This window comes from Bolinopsis microptera, chromosome 1 (assembly GCF_026151205.1).
Source record: "Bolinopsis microptera isolate Bmic1 chromosome 1, MBARI_Bmic_1.0, whole genome shotgun sequence".
NCBI classification, from domain to species: Eukaryota; Metazoa; Ctenophora; class Tentaculata; order Lobata; family Bolinopsidae; genus Bolinopsis; species Bolinopsis microptera.
In genome coordinates, this window is record NC_087072.1 from 5,890,169 (window position 1) to 5,907,542 (window position 17,374).

At 38.3% G+C, this 17,374-nt stretch overlaps 2 protein-coding genes across 3 annotated transcripts in view; one reads left to right on the forward strand and one right to left on the reverse strand.

Moving 5' to 3' along the window:
* Positions 1–7,464: 7,464 nt before the first annotated feature.
* Positions 7,465–15,000, forward strand: LOC134824988 (Na(+)/citrate cotransporter-like). Its single transcript, XM_063837414.1, has 15 exons — positions 7,465–7,596; positions 10,279–10,390; positions 10,641–10,796; positions 10,993–11,108; positions 11,338–11,426; positions 11,620–11,758; positions 11,884–11,897; positions 11,979–12,195; positions 12,344–12,493; positions 12,663–12,761; positions 13,016–13,185; positions 13,331–13,446; positions 13,688–13,849; positions 14,101–14,238; positions 14,397–15,000. Exons 1-15 carry the CDS (start codon positions 7,541–7,543, stop codon positions 14,517–14,519), a joined length of 1,857 nt encoding a protein of 618 aa, XP_063693484.1. The 5' UTR covers positions 7,465–7,540; the 3' UTR covers positions 14,520–15,000.
* Positions 15,001–15,436: 436 nt separating this feature from the next.
* The window catches only part of LOC134816575 (IST1 homolog), a 74,303-nt gene continuing 72,365 nt past the window's right edge, over positions 15,437–17,374 (reverse strand). Inside the window, exons 9-12 of one of the 2 annotated variants that reach the window (XM_063825487.1) lie at positions 16,747–16,798; positions 16,504–16,641; positions 16,285–16,350; positions 15,437–15,875 (exon numbers count right to left, since the gene is read on the reverse strand). In XM_063825487.1, coding sequence (XP_063681557.1) covers positions 15,781–15,875; positions 16,285–16,350; positions 16,504–16,641; positions 16,747–16,798 — 351 coding nt within the window. In that variant the 3' untranslated portion in view covers positions 15,437–15,780. The remainder of the gene's footprint in view (positions 15,876–16,284; positions 16,351–16,503; positions 16,642–16,746; positions 16,799–17,374) is intronic. The other variant, XM_063825494.1, reaches the window with a different exon arrangement.

The window sequence follows — 17,374 nt, forward strand, 5'->3', positions numbered from 1 at the left end:
TCAATACAACACGAACAGAGGTTACAGAGGTTACAAAGTAGAAATTGAACGTAAAGTACTAACTTGTTTCAAGGCACCTCGGGAGGGAGAGGTAGGAGTAAGTTGTTCCACCTAAACACGTGACAGTTGTGTCTCCTCTCACTAGGTAGGTTGGAGGACAGAACAGATCCACTTTACTCGACGTAGGGACTGGGAAGAGGGTCTTGGTTCTGACATCGCTCCAGATTACTTTGTCAAATCCAGTGCAGTCTGATGCATCTGTGGGTGGCTGGAATCAAGGTTCAACTTGTATAACAATTCACTAATTAATATAACTACAAACACGACCTATTACTTAAGACCACGTCACCTGGGTAGAGTTAGTATGAATAGTTTTGTTGGAAGATTTCCTGATTTCCCACAACTTTGCCCTTGTAGTTGTTGGGCCGTATATTGCTTAGTCAGTAAGTCGACACACTTTCAGTGTATTTCGTATAAAATACTTGAGATAAGGTAATGTTTACACTTTCAGTGTATTTCGTATAGAACACTTGAGATAAGGTTATCATGTTTACTTTCAGTGTATTTCGTATAGAACACTGAGATAAGGTAATGTTTACGCTGATTTTAGCTAAATTTGCACATAGCAAATAGCATATATCCCCACAAATAACACAGAAATTAGGCTAATATTGCATAAATTTAATGCTTATCCAGCCTGCACGTCCATAGTTCCATTTCTGTAGGACTTGCACTTTCCTGCTACCTGCACATTTCATAATGTGCATATTCTCCGGAAACTATTCGTATAATCTACAGAACAGTCATATCTGAGGATCTATCTCAGGGTCATTTCAGCTGCAAGCAGCAGCAGGATATTCAATTTAATTGCAATAGATAACAAAAACCTACAGATGACCATGTAGTCTGCAGTGACCCTATCATCACGACTAACAGAACAGAAAGAAGTAATACTTTCTCTCAGCTCAGCCGTCAAGCAATCTCCAAGGGAGGAAAATTGGAGCGACATCACCCTCAGACCGTTGCAATCCAAGTTTATTCCGGAAGACGAAGTGGTGAAAGTCCACAATCGTTCGTTGCTCGTGGGGACACCTGACATTTGACAGCAGTCATCTACTTTACAGATACCGTGAATCTTAAACTCGTAGTCCGTCTCATCATCCGCCAGATCGCATTCAAATCCTAGAGTGGAACGAAATCCGGATTCATTGTCAGGCACGAAGTGAACGTCAAAGTGACCTTGTCCAATAGTGCGCAGCTTGACTATTCCCAGACCGTCATTGCTTACTTTTTCATAGTCAACTTTTGTCCATTCTGGATCGGTGGATTGGCCTGTAAAATATGTGGTCTGTTAGGTGGATTGGCCTGTAAATGTGGTCTGTTCGGTTTCTCGAAGTTTTATGAAAAAACGTTTAGAAACCTTATAGATATCATTAGAAATACAAATTAATCTTTGCATATGGTCATGAAAACTCGTAACATTGCAAGTGGGACTGCTGTCATATCCTCCTTTGATCATTTAATGATTGAACGGTGACTGTATAAGTATGATAATATTATCAATATTAATATCAATATTTACCAGAGTCACATGTCACAAGGAAGATGATCTGACTAAAAACCAGTATCCTCCGAAACATTTCCTGTTGTACTTGTAGCTTTATGTTAGCAAAATAAAAGCTATATTTGTTAAGTTTACTATCACTATAACATAGAAAATTCAAAAAGCTGACAATTACAATAAAAAAGGGCATATGTTGCGAACAGACCGCAGATTGTATAATGAGCAACTTAAAGTTTAGTTACTAAGCTTAAAATAATTCCCATTAAACGGGTACGTAGCTGTTAAGTTGTTGGCATAACGGAATTAAGGAGGAGGTTACCCAGGAGGTTACCCTGTAGGTTACCCAGGAGGTTACCCAGGAGGTTACCCAGGAGGTTACCCAGGAGGTTACCCAGGAGATTACCCAGGAGATTACCCAGGAGGTTACCCAGTAGGTTACCCAGGAGATTACCCAGTAGGTTACCAGTTGGGCCCAGCTTACTGGTTTATGGCTCGCAAGTGAAACGAATGCGGCGGAGGGAATGGTGTGCCGGGTAAAGGCGGAGGTCATGGAGCATGAGGAATTGGGAACCAACAATGTCATACTGCAGTGTAAAAGTGAGTCTGCACCTTCCTCTTCGAATTAAAGTCAAAATAATATGCTAATATATCCGGCCAATGCTGTCCACGTGGTGCACATAACGTTATAATTCTAAAGAGAGAATGGCACGCGGCCGGCCTTAAAGAGGCTCTCCTCTCAGTGAGTCGTATGTTTATAATTTAAGATTCTATGGACACACGCTCCAACCAGTCCCTTCTCTCCGAGGAGACAATTAGAGCCTAAACTGGATGCTAGACGGGGATCTGGGATCACCTGTTGAAATAGTGATGTTTGCTGCTGACATCTCTGTTATGTTGAAATAATGGCTCATGGTTATTCAATCGAAAGTAGGTGTGCTGTTGCCCATTGTCATCTCCCCCTTACAATCTGCATAACCATAGGGCCTAGGGGAGATCTATTTAACATACGTCAAATTCGTCTCTCTTTTGTATTTCAAATGATCCAGTAATCAGGGACATTGATGCGTCTGTCTTCATACCAAGATAATTATTATTAATACCGATGCCATAATATTGTCTCCCTCCACCTGGCTTTAAGGCCACCTTAAAATCAGATAAACGAAATATAATTATAAGTAGGGATTCAGGTAATTGGCCGTGACGGAGAAGGTGCGATTATTTCAGTGATTATCTTTATCTGGAACCTAATTAAGGAAATAATTTGATTTGGGAGCAGGGACAAAAGGATTTCGCGATTATTTTGGCCAAAAATCGCGATACCGCGAATTTTAACAGACTATACATTAAACTATACATAAAGTTTGTCGCAAATAATGGAAAAAATCGCAATTCCGTACATGCCGCGATTTCCTTTTGTCCCTGTTTGGGAGCAGCATGAGGTTTTTTTACAGTTTTCTGCTTTGTCGACCACAAGGATGTGTTTATGGATTTGGATACGCAATACGAAGAAGACAATCAAATAAAAACCATTATCTTCCAGTGCAGAAAAACGTCTATGATATATAGACTATATACATTATATTTCGCCGGGCCTGTCGAGGAAACGAAAATTGCACGGTATAGTGAGGTTCATAATGTGATCCCGATCCCCAGTATCTGTAGCCTCCCAAATAACCTGTCAAGTGTCTTATAACTTCAACGATATAATAATAATAAGACTTGTTCCCAAGTCTTTGAGAGACTCTTTCAAAATCTTAGTTGTTTTTGACGTTAAAAACTTTTTTTTCACAAGATCGTTTCAAACGATGATAAAAACGTTTTTTAGTGGTACCCCAAATCAAAGTTTTTATTTTGGGTGGGAGGCAGAAACTGTTGAAATTACCAAAATTTTGAAAACATCAAAAATTTTGAAATTTTTTTGAATCTTATAAGCCTGATCGTTGTTAATCGTTTTTTCAACAAGTGCTTGAAAACATTTTTTACTCTGAAATCAACCGTCCATAACAACTAAGTTAAAAACCCTAAATATGATTCAGCTAAGCTACCTGTGACCTGGTTTTAATGTTCTGACTTTTGAAACTCTAAATATTTTGAAAGGAGGGGCTGCGGTACATGGGTGATACTAATTTGATTTTGAGTGGCGTTAAATTACCACCTAGGCATCAACTCTGACTCTGAGTGGGAGTGAGCTGGTTTTAAAGACTTTGTAAGACTTCTCTGCTGCAGCGAGTCGGTAGCAAAACAATATTAAGCAACAGTATTTGAAGCATTTTTTAGGATTTTCTGGAATATGTGGCCGCGGTGGGTGGTTTATAAAATCCAGAATGTCGAAAAGAAGTTATGAATACTGTCCGGAAATAGTTAATACTCATGCACTGTCAATCTTGCTAGCCAGCCACGAATGTGGTCCTGAACCTGTGGCCCTTAAGCTGTTGTTTAAACTGAAGAACTCGCAGGGTAGAGCCAGCGATCCTGTTATAATTCGGAACGGAGTTAATTGTTGATGTCTTGGTAGAATTTGTACCGGTCACTCACTGGTATTGACTGCAGCCAAGTCCGGTAAAAATTTAAATGAAATGTGGTGTCCGCCTTACCTTACTGGCCGGCGCTCAGCCTAGTCATTCCGCCGAATCTTTATGTTTACGAACATAATGGCCTAGGGGTCCCCAGGTAAGCCTTACCATGATGTATAACGTTAAAGTGAACCACGTGCATGTTAGAAGTGTCAAGAATTAGTCCCTTTTTATTTGGAACCCGGAATTCGGAATTCGTAAAGATTGAGATGTTTTCAGTGCTACTGCATACCACGTACTCACGTAGTCGTACACCTCTGCTCTATTTTCACCAGTGAACAATGGGCATAAACAATTAGGAGGAGAGGTGCTGCTGCAGATGAGTGCCAAAAACGCAATATAAAACCAAATTTAATGTCGACATTCGCCCAATTTCTCTGGTTTCAGCCGGATAAATTGAATCAGGGTCGATAAATTAAATAACAAAGCGAGAGGAGTACCAAATTGGAACTCATATTGATAAAATTATGAATCTAATGACCCCAGAAAATGAAACATCCATGGAGCCGTTAACGCTGATAGTTATTTTTGTTGCTGCCCTACTTGCTAAGTCGTCCAAAGTTCAACATGACCAAGATTGATATCATGGATCAAAAAGAAGTCTCGTCGATAAGGTAAGATTATGAAAATTAGAGCGATGTGTCAAAATTAGTTAACCGTCCAACGGAATGCAAAGATTAAATCTAATCAAGGTAAGGGTAACAGAACACAGCCCGAACAAATAACACAATGCAACGACGCTCCCGCGCTGGGGCCCTCTTCATTGGACAAAACTGAGCCTGGCTAACTAACTTATCTCGCAGGAGTCTAATATTTGTAACCTTCAAATATGAACCATAATCGGACCCTATTCTCAATTTTCTTCCGAGGTTGATTTGTCTCGTTTTATGAGTTAGTCATGGGAGCAAAGCTAGACGATAATTCAGGGCTGGAGGTTCCAAAGTAAGTTGTTACATGTTCCCCTGGCACATAATAAAGTGAAGCATTTGAAGAACGAAAACTAACCTGAATCTAGTTTTATCACTTACTCTTGATTGTTTTGAAACTAAGATTAAAATCATTGTTCATTTGTATGACGTGACTTCAAATCATAAAGAAGCTTCGGCTGTAAATCAACATGTTAACAGTTTTAAATCTTGTTAGAAAAACAATTATGGTACTATTAATATTTTTTAGTTAATTGAGCATAGCCATAATATTTTCATAGGAATGCTGAGTACTGGCCAATCGCCAATGGCCACAATCGATGGTTCTTCTCAATCGTGAACAGTAGCCTAAGGCATTGCATTATAACGATAAACTCATTCGACGTCAGTACCGATGGAGGTTATAGAGTTATTCACAGCCTCTACTGCAGTCTACTAGTACTTGTATTGGGTCGGAGACTTTTTGTGGTGTTATTAAGGGCCTTTAAATCAAGTTTATGACTATGTACTATATCTATAAAATCTGATGCCGTAAATTTTTGCACAGTCGAATGTTAAAATGTCCATTCTATTAGAATGAATACAACGATTCCAATTAAAGAACACATGCGTTTTCACTCCGCCGCATTTCAATACATGGTTTGACCATGATACAACTTATTTTACAACTATTGGGGGCTGTGGCCGTTTTCTCTACTCAAAATCAAATTCTGAACAGGCGTTACAATTGTGGAGTTTTTTCTGTGATTAACATTATATCTAGTTCCATGATGTTCTTCTTTCTTCAAATCACCACTATTTTGATGGTTTTTACGCCAATTCGTTCTATTATTTGTGAATGGCATTTCATTCATAATGAGATTTTGGTAACCGAGTTAGTACCACGAGCAGTCGCCTGAAGAAGATCAAATTTAACTTTAACAGGTGTTGTATGAATGTAATTAGGAAACAAAGGATTTTATCATGTACCAGCATTTGAGCTGACGTCTACATGTGGTTCTCGACATGAACAGGTAAATTACTGAAATAATAGGATCTATTGGATCAACATGAACGTGGTTGAAACAGATGGTCGAAATTGTAAGTTAGGGGGAAACTCATGAAGTAACTGTAAGAATTTTAGGGGCTAACTTTGGATTTGAAGGTTCAGTTTTTTCTCGCGGTATTGCTTGTATTGAGTTGCAATTGATCTAAAACATTGTAATGATTGATTTCTTCGCTGATGACTCTCTCAACAGGTAATTACTAGTTTTTAAATACTGATAATCGTAAAATTAATCAATTATCCCCTCGTATTTATTTAAGCTAATTTATTCAATCTTACGACGATATTAAATGTACTCTGCTTCATATAAGGTCACATTGTAAGTTCAGTTAATAAATACAATAGGAATTATTTCTGACGCTGAATCCTCCTGGAAAAGTGAAAAGACTTAAACAACCATAATACATTTATATAAATACGTTTCATAATTTGAAAACATCTAGAGCCATCTAATCGCTTACTGGGCGGTGCCATATCTTCGATCGTGTTTACGAACACAATGTGTTTATGAACACAAAAGCCTGAAGTCCCCAGGTAATCGTATCACCTGTATTCGTCCTAAGCATTAGCAATGTATGATAGGGACTTCCTTCATGATGCTCATAAAAGCCTTTGTACATTTTATTAGATTTTGTACAATTTGTTAAGTTTGCTGCTTATTCCAGAACTTAACGAGTTATATAATTTGCTGCTTTTATCTTAATGTACACTTATAATTTCTAGGCTCTGGATATAGAACAATCTATCAAGAGCTCTGAATAAACAAGTGTACCTGAAGACTTTTTAGTGTAGTATATAAAGACTGGTGTGTGTCGTGTCAGTATGTGGTACCCATCAGGGTACCACGAGATTCCGAGAGCACGCTCCTCCTCCTCCTCTTCCTCCTCTGTACTGTACGTATAATTTATTATATTCTAGTACAACTGACCAAATACACGCGTTATTTCGACGCAAGTCGATTTATAATAAATCTGGCATTAATATAACGGTACATCGGATAGTAACTCGATAGTCGATATTGCAGACAGAATAATTACAGCCATGTCTCTGCAGGAACCAAAACCTCTATGACTATGGTCGTCAAAACGCCGTTCAGATCATGCATATGGAATGATTCTCATTCATACCATGATCTACATAGAACGGCTGCGAGTCCCTTATTTGTATTAATTATTCATGTGCATAATGATAATCAGCTGCCCTACACAAATGTTCAATGAGTATCGATTATCCGTTACATACTCTCAGTATTCTGTACAAGTACAAGTGTTGCTTATATTTATTACTGGCATTTACTGTACAACTTATTACTTGCCGTATTGCTGTTTACAGCATTATCGTTATGCTTTCCTCCGTTTGAGTAGATTTTAGTGATTCTGAATAGAATGAGGAATCTAGCCTTAGAGAAGAGGCATTACAAACGAATAGAAGAATGCCCATGATCAGATTTGCCGGCAGCAGGCCTGTTCAATACAGCCTAATTTTGATGTGAGTTTAAATTGTTTGTTCGACATCAAGTTCGACATTTAAAGACTAATATAATATGTCTACCTGCCTAGGTCAATCCAGATGAAGTCTGGAACGAGTTTCGTGACAGCGCTTCTCTCCATTTATCATTATCACTCATGAGCCAACGTAACTTATCAGGATCCAATCCAGTATCTTCTTGTAGGACGTCCGGAAAGGTCTTATGAGGTCGTCCTCTATACTGATGGCCATATGACGGTTGCCAGAAAAGGAGTTTCTGAGCAGGTTGGTCCTGAAGACGGTACACATGTCCTGCAAAACGGAGTCGTCGTGTCTTTCCGTAAAGAACGGAGTTAGGTGTGTAAGATTTCCACGAGATGCCGAAAACCCTTCGTAGCATTCTTGTATAGACCCCGTCTAGTGCAGCTCTAGTGTCAGCTTTCTTCAGGGTCCACGTTTCCGCGCCATACAGAAGAAAGGGTTCTACTACGGTTCTACAAATATTGGTCTTGATCTTCCTAGACATGTCAGATTTCCAGAAAACATCTAGACTTTGCAGGGCTTTCCAAGCAATGCCTATCCTAACATTGATGTCTCTGCTAGTTGAAGCTATATAAGATCCTAAATATTTGAAGTCCTCTACTTCTTTTAGAGGAGTGCCGTTGACAAAGACCCTCTCATCTGAGTTGACAGGCCTCGGAATGTTGTAGGACATGTACTTGGTCTTGAAAATGTTGATAAGTAAACCATACCGAGCTGCAATATCAAAGATGCTTTGACATATGCGGCTATTTTCGCTGAAGCTGTCAGTAACTGTAGATAAGTCGTCAGCGAAGTCCAAATCAGCTATATAATAAAGTCAGTGCCAACTTTGAACCCATCGCGTGGCCCTATTGCCAGTCTTAGAATGAAGTCCATGACGATTATGAAAATGAGTGGAGCAAGAACATCGCCCTGGAGAATTCCGAGGTTGGTCAGGAATTCAAGTTATTATTCCTTCAGGAGTCATGATTTTAGCCTTTATGTTGATATGTAGAGCGACATAATGGCTTTCATGATGATTTTTTAAGGAAAACCTTAGGAAGCCAGAATTTCAGAAGATGAGATCGAAAAATGCAGTCAAAGGCCTTTGAGAAATCAATGAAGGAGATGACACAAGGCAGCTGGAAGTTAATAACTTCTTCTATGATCCGACGAAGAGCTAGATTTGTTCTCGAGTGCCCCTTCAAGGCCGAAAACCATTTTGGTTGTATCGGAAACGTGGTTCTATGTGGATCCTGATGTGGTTGAAAGGTAACCTGTTGTAGATCTTCGTGGCAACAGGCAGGATGGAGATACCTCTACTGTTCTCAGGGCAGAACCTTTTATTACCTTTAGGTATAGGGAGGATGGCGGTGACTAGGAGCTCCTCTAGGGCTCTACCGGTACACGGTAACAAGCATGTTGTTGAACAAGAATAGTAGTGTAGTAGTGTGGTGTACAAGTCAACACACTTGTACAGCAGAGAAGGAATTCTGTCGTGTCCGTACGTATCCTTCGTCTGCTTGAGAGCCGTGGAGATCAGTTCTTCTGCTGAGATATATATAATATACCTATGTACATTGTAGTTGTACATATTATATAAATATATTATATGATATGAAACTTCTAGTTTGTTAACCCATTGTTTCACTTTGTATCCAGCTCCCTCTGGGTTGAGCACTTTTTTCACTGGATAAATCCATTCAAAAATCGTATTCGACGAGAGTAAGGAACTTTATAATTACTTAAATTTTGTTAGCTATTGTAACATTAAAGACTCGCTGGTAGCGTATTATTATATATAATTGTCGTATTTAAGTTGCAAATTGGTCTTGCAACCTATGGCTATAGTAGATTATATTATATTCTGCTTAACAGGAAGCGATGTAACAGGGCTGATATATATAATTTTGTTTGTTTCCATGTGGTGATTGAAGTTTTCATTCATCGTGCCGTCCGCTAGTTTTACACCCTTTTAATATATATGATAATTTAACATTCTAAATTAAGACTGATGTACGTGTTTAGTGGTCTAGATACTTCGAGGAGCAAAATTACACATTGTAGCATGTCGTGAGGTTGCTAAGTAGTGTTTGTATTGGAGTTGCATAAGTTTGTTGTTGTTGCTCATGTCGGGGGATAACACTGATGGCACCTGTTGTCCATGTATACAGTCTAATTCAGCCTCGTATGGAAGCACACAAATTAGCGCCTCATTCTCCAGCCTCATGTATGAACCTGTTTTACAATTGTTTTACTCTTAAACTGTCGCGTTCGGAGAAAAGTATCAGCTGTTAATATATAACCGATATAAGTAGCAATTTGGGTGTTCTAATCTACCAACAGTAAACAATCAGCTGAATGGAAACCTAATTCATGTTGACAGTTATCGGAAATGTAAATTTTCTTTGATATGTGTTTGCTGTCTGCATTAGTCCATAGGCACAACCATTACCGGACCTCAATTTTCCGATTGGTCTCTGGAGAAAACAGTGAGGGCCGAATTCTTGGAAGTCCGGAATGTAACGACTCTTGTTCTTAAAGAGTACAGGACCGGGGTAGCTGGTGGCGAATGAATCAACGGATTTTGCGAATGAATCAATGAATCAATAAATGTCCAGAAAACGTAGGACCAACAAGGAAAGAAAAAGCCTGTTTAAATTAAGTGACTGACTTTTTCAGAGGAGAAGAAGACGAAAGTAGAGTAAAGACACAAGTCCCAAAATGGAGGACAGCATTCACCCTATTAGTAATCCTTATAGCAGTCATCATCATCTCTTCTCTAGGAAATGATGTAACCAACTTACTCTCTTCTTTTAGTTTTACTCTTTTCAAAGTATCTTCATCTCCATGTTGCACCACTTTTCAATTGTTGTAGGTTTATAACCTACCAAGACACGCGCCGAGTTGGACTCGTCGACGGTCTTGGAACAAATTTGTTTGAAACAAATATTTTACGACTACGAGTATCACCCGTTAATTCAACTGTCCCGTATTGATCATCGAATTGTATAACCATTATGTTGATCGAATACATTTTGCAGCAATTGAAGGAACGAGCAGGTGTAGTCATAGCAACAACCGCTCTACTCTGGTGCACAGAAGCCATGCCTCTCATGATAACAGCACTGATGCCAGCTATCCTCTTCCCCTTTGCGGGTGTCTTGGACACTAAACAAGTATCAGCTGTTTACTGGAACGTAAGTAGATACGACGAGTGTTCGGACCAAAAACGTTTAGATTTGTTCGTATTTGCAAAATAATGATCAAGTTTCAAGCTGAAAATGGTAATACTTTAAACTGGGTATAGTCCTACTCCTAGTTAAATATCAAAACGTCCCTTGCTGAATGCTGTCTCTAAACATTTGTTTTCATTAACCCTGGTTTACTCTCCAGTACATTAGTATGCTCATGTTGGGTACCTTCCTGATGGCTGAGAGTGTGGAGGCGTGTGGGCTGCACAAAAGGATAGCCCTGGCTATTCTCTCCCTTCTGGGCCGTAGCGAAGCTTTGTACGTGATTCATTTTTAATTTGACCCTTGAAATTCATTCAACACTTAACATTTTATTTCATTAATCACTGATAAAGAATGGAGATGATCGATATAGATGTAGATCGGGTTTACTGACATAATACGACTTAATTACTATTAAGTTATTTTTGTTTACATATTTATTCTCAAAAACAAGTAACGACTAACGTTGTCACTGTAATTAGTGAGCCCCTCTATTTTTGTTCAGGTTGTTGTTAGGGTCTATGTTGGTAGCATGGAAACTTTCAATGTTTATGAGCAACACAGCTACAACGGCGATGATGCTGCCAATCATAGGTGAATAAAAGCACAAACCATATACATAGTCTTTCTCTGTACACATTTTCGAATATTTAGCATATCTTTTAGTTCTAATCGATTTTTATTCACCAAAACTCTATCAATGAACAAATCCTATGCAATTATTCAGTTAATATGTGCACCACTTCTTATAGTTATTGCCCTATTTTTCCATCCAATTGAATTTCAGGGGCAATTATTGAGAGTTTGCGTTCGATACAACGTGAAATGGACCGAAAGAACGGAGCAGCTGGGATCGATATGGGAACGGTAACAACGAACGGAAGTGTGGCTGAGAAGCTAGCAGAGGAAGAAGAGGAGGAGAGGGAGTAGAGGCGGACCCACCCAGATTCACTTGGTTCTGCAAAGGTAACAACTAACAACTGAGTCACCGTTACCAGTTACTAGATGACAGAGTAATCTTAAAACAATTTAAAGCTGCTGGACTTGCAAGCTCTGTTCACAGACGTGAGACTTGTGTAAATATCCCAAATCTTGGTATGTTTCATTAATTCTGAGTGACAGAGAGAACTTTATAAATTGTTTCAGGGTTAATTTTATCGATTCCGTATGGAGCGAGTATTGGTGGTATTGCAACATTAACTGGAACCCCTCCCAATCTTGTCTTTAAATCAAATCTGGAGAAGTTCTTCCCAAATAGCCCTTCCGTCGACTTTGGTAAATGGATGGCCTTCTGCTATCCTATTTCTTTCCTACTAGTGATAACAGGATGGCACGTTTTGGTGATAATGTATGCTAGACACAGGTAAGATGCCAACAATTTCAATATTATGTTAATATGTTTCCGGAATAGAATAATTACTTAGCGATAATACGGCCCCAGACCTACAGTATTTCAAATCTAAAATTCAGCAACTTCAATGATTTAAGACGGCTTCAAAGTTGTATTTCAGTTACGTGGACATGATTAAGTTAATTGGCAAGAAACTTGTCAACATCTTTGTGCCGGGCCGCTTCTCAACAGATGACACCGACGATCAGAAGAAATGGAAACAAGTTAACAGCGAAATCCAAAAGAAATACCGAGCTCTAGGACCTCTGAGGTAAACTGGAGGCTACATTGTATAAAACAGTTCGTGTGTATTTTGATTGAGAGTTTAATGACTAGAAGTTGAACTCCTACTGTAAAGGACTGGTAATGCTAATGGGTTCAAATTCAATTCTTATTGTTGTGTGTTGTGAGGACTGCTAATTTTAACAGTTTTATTTCAGGTTCCCCGAGGTAGTTTTGTTTTGTCTTGTAATTATCCTGGTTATTTTGTGGCTGTTCAGAGATCCTGCTGGTTTACAGGGGTGGAGCATCGCTCATTAGTGAGTTTTATCAATATAACGGAGGATATTTACAACATCCACTTTAACATTATTAAACAGACTTGATTAATGACTATTGGAAGGCGTAATTTACCGTAGCCATCATCGCGATATCTTTTAAAGTTCCTAAATCTAATAATAAAGCCCACTAGGCTTACTTGCACAGACTCTAAAAACTAAACACGACAAACGTTTTACTTTATATGTACAGTATCACTAGCACTCACTATCATTCTACATTTTACATCTTTCAGCAAAAGCTTGGTACAGCATGATGCAGTTGAAGGAGCATACGGTAGCGATGGAGAATCAATACACCCGTATCTTAAAGACGCTTGGATAGCTATAGTTATTGGAGTGGTTCTCTTCAACATCCCCACTGAGAATCCTTTAGAAGGAACATGGCTCTGGAAGGCTCCTCCAGGTAACTTACTGATATATATTTGTTCCTGTATCTTGTATTACAAAAAGCGCATTTCTGGCCAGCTAAGAAATGAAATAGTTTAATTCTTGAAACTTGTGGGGTCGAAAAGGTTGAGTCGATAAGTAAAATAAACATTATTACACAGGTAAGAAGTTTAAGAGGTCTGAGAAGTTGTTGACAATGGAGACTGTGATGAAGAAGACTCCCTGGGATGTTCTTATTCTGTTGGGTGGTGGGTATGCAATTGCAGAGGGTTGTGAGGTTAGACGAACATGATCTTATTAACTTAATAATATTCTTATTAACTTTCTGGCTAACTTCAGATCAAATATTTTCTTATCATCTGGGTCCTGGAAAAGATCCAACTCCTTGTTCCAGTGGACAGTTTTGTTCCTAGACATAATTAATGTTAATTTCATTAGTACTGCGACCGCAAATTTCGTTTTATAAATTTATCAAATTCACTCGTAATATTAAACCTAAAATTATGAATATGCCTCAGTCATCAGGATTATCTCAATGGCTAGGAGACAGCTTTGGATTCCTGATAGGGCAGAATAACGTTCTAATAGCTATGGTGATCTGCTTCATGGTAGCTTGCTTGACGGAGGTGGCTTCCAACACCGCTTCAACCACTCTTCTCATGCCCGTCCTCGCTCCAATGGTAGTTACTGTTTTCCCTCAGGGGTCGTTCACGTATTTCGTAATCACTTTTTCGCAATTTTAACCCCCTCCCCCTCCCCCTCCGTAATCATTTTTACACATAGCTATTGTAATCATTTGGAAACCCCTCCTCTCTAATTTTCCAGTCATGAAACTCTCGAAACATTAACTTTCTATATGCGTGATGAATTCTGCCTTAATACTTCATTACGATTACGAAAACCTGTTTGTTATTTATGTAAGTGCCTTTAGAGCAAGACTTTGAACGTGAATCCTCTATTTTTGATGATAAGCGGTACGATATCAGCTTCACTCGCTTTCTGCCTTCCTTCTGCTACTGGACCAAATGCTCTTGTGTTTACTTTCAAGGAGATAAAAGTCATTGACATGGTAAGTTAGTCACACTTACTGTCAGTCAGTTAGTTTATTTTATAGATTTGCGTCGTAAATTGAATATTACCTAATACATAATATAAAACATTATTTTACTACATCTACTGTCTGACTTTGTTTCATTTTAAGATTGCTAAACCATTTCCCTGTCCCAGCTAAGGACAGGAGTAATAATGAATATACTGAGTGTGCTGGTTGTGGTTCTGGGTGTTTCTACATGGACCTTGTCTATTCTAGGAATAGAAAACAACGAATATATTGATAGTTGGGAACCTTAAATGCGATGACGAAACCCCGTCACGAAACCCCGGCCCAGGTTTTAAGTGTGAGGTCAAAAAATAGTAAATACTGAGTCAATGGTAACGAAAGTTGCCATTGTCCCAAGCTCCTTAGCACATAAAATTTAAGTTCGGAACAAGATTGTGGAGTTTCTAGCTTGGCTTTTATTTCATTTTATACATGAACGTTTTTTGGATTGTAGCTATTGTATTTCACCAGAAATATGCAGCTCTATAATTTTTAATTTTGCAGTGGCTATTAGTCCACCAACTTTAACGACGATTTAATACTATAGATTTTTTAATCTTCCAAATGATTGATGATAACCAGACTTTGAAAATTCGTCGAAATTCTGTAAAAAGTGTTTATAAGATTAAAATATAAATCTCATTACAGTTGTAATCAGTTCATAGCAGGTTGTCAAATAGATTACCGTATAATTTAATAGATTTTTTGGGGAATATGATTAGGATTATTTTACTCATTACAGATAACTTAATGTAACCAACAACTTTTGTAAGATTTTCATTGATAATGCGTGGATTTAGATATGCCACTGTTATTTTGATTTTATACCTAAGTTATTATTATACGATGCAAGTTTAATAGTTTTTATAGGTGTAAATTTAATTTACTATGTAATTGTAGTTTTCATTCGAGAAGTAATGTCACTTTTATTTCAACTTAACTAATACACCTGTCACTAATAAGTCTGAAATTTAGCACACTTATATTTATAACTACAAGTCGTGTCTACAACACTATACTTATAACTACAAGCCCTTTCAATGCTTTTATTAAGAATTTAAATAAAACTTAAAAGACATACCGGAATATCTGAATAGGAGATCCCTGGCAGATGACAGATGAGACAGGTCCTGGTTTTAATTTGTTTGAACAAGAAAAATGTGACAGGTTTCGAAATTTGTTTGAAATTTTTTGTGAATCAAGAATTTACAATACCATCAATAAATCGTAATAAATTCCATTAAATGCTAACTAAATTACACATATTCCTTCATCCTGTTGTCTCTGGCAACCTTTCCTCTCCGTTAAAAAGAATCTAGAATGTAAGAATGTACTGGTTCGTCTGTACCAATTATCAAGAGAGTTGTGTTCGCTAAAAATATCAATTATGCTGTCTGTGCAATGTTTCACTAACAAAGCCACACTTATCAATCAACATAAAAAACATTCTTTCTACAAGGAGAGTATCTACAAAAAGCTATTAATAGTTTTCCTGCGCTCTATGCCCACTGTTTATTTCCTCTTTTTGAGTTCCTCAAATCTTCGGTTCAGATCATCAAAGTCAACGTCGTCACTGTTATCAGTCGGCGGGAAACTTCCGGAGGGAACTGAAAATATAATTAATTTAAAGTTTGTAATTAATTGACGGAGATATTACTTTATATGAAAGTAAAGAAGGTGCAAAAATATCATCATTCATAAACAGCAATGATATAACAACAAGACAAGAAGCAGCAATTAATTCATTTTATTAAGTTTGAATTGAATTAAACATTTTTTAATTGTTACGTATTTACTCATAACACTCGTCATAAAACATTTCACAATTAGCATACTATCAGAACATATCAATAATCAATAGAAAATGGTAATGGATGCCGTGTTAAGTTAGTGTATGGCAGGTTCGTGTATGAGTATGGCTTTGTTATGATGGTGCATAATTTTGTGTTGCATGATGAGTGGCAAGTGGCAAGTGCACATGATGAGTGGCAAGTGGCATTATAACAAGACTCATACCAGAAGGCAAGTTAGGCAGCTCGAAACTATCGTTGTAAGAGGGAGGGGCATTCGGTGCTGGGCCTCCTAAAAATCATTTAGTCATCACATTATACTAACATGTTATTAACATATTGATCAGCTTAAATCGAATAACAGCTCAAGTCGTTTTAGTATGTCTGCACTCTATATTATTATGTGCATTAAAAGAGCTACATAAACCATCAGCACCCTACTAACCGTGACTTGGTGGCTGAGGTAGGTTGTTAGCTACAGGGGGAGGCGGCTTTTGCTGTGCAGGCGGCGCGGAGAAGGCGCCTGGCGGCTGTGGGAGCCCTGCAGGTCTGCCAGCGGGGACGGTGGTGCTTCCCGGTAAACCTGTTTGATACATATCCGGACTGTTACACAAGTAAAACATAATAAACTGTGATAATTCAGCTAAATGGTGTGTTAAGTTTCTCGTTATAAACATTAACCACTCACTGTTGATTCCCTGTGAGGTGTTATCTTCAGAATACGCCATGTTGTGTCCCGGCTGAAGAAAAGCACTGTCAATTGGGAAATCTTATATTAAGTGACTATATTGCTTTTTGTATTGAGTCCGGAGTCTGTTCTTAGTTAAGCCTAGCTGCACTCAAATAAGATAATGAATCCGCGAGCCGCGCGGTCAGCCGGCTGTACGTGATCATGGTAAATGTGTGCAGTGAAATTTCGCATCATAGAAAATAGAAATGTCTTCGCGCGTCACGTAAATTCATATAATGATTCCTCAAAATGGAGACATTTTCTCAATTTCAGATTTCGCCCAAAACAGCCTAAAACTGATCTATCTTACAAGTTATCAGTTCTAATATGACAGGAAAGTTTTTTGAACCGGTGAAAAAGGATGGTGAAGATAAAATATGCCAAAAATTTAAATTCTGAAATTCATCGAAAAACATCGTTGGGAACCGGAATTCCAGGATAAGAATAAATTTTAACTGTCCTAATAGACCAGGGAGGGCATTTACGATTGACACCCTGGTAGATCTGGAAGTATTTGGGGCCTTCAGGGGGAAAAATGGGCCGAAAAGGGGCCGAAAAGGGGCCGAAAAGGGGCCGAAAAGGGACA

What these genes read in the sequence shown, in the direction of transcription:
- LOC134824988 (XM_063837414.1), top strand. Translation starts at nt 7,541, where the DNA reads ATGCCCATGATCAGATTTGCCGGCAGCAGGCCTGTTCAATACAGCCTA. An exon ending in CAATACAGCCTAATTTTGAT is followed by an intron (nt 7,597 to 10,278) that starts GTGAGTTTAAAT and finishes TGACTTTTTCAG; the next exon opens with AGGAGAAGAAGACGAAAGTA. An exon ending in CTGGGCCGTAGCGAAGCTTT is followed by an intron (nt 11,109 to 11,337) that starts GTACGTGATTCA and finishes ATTTTTGTTCAG; the next exon opens with GTTGTTGTTAGGGTCTATGT.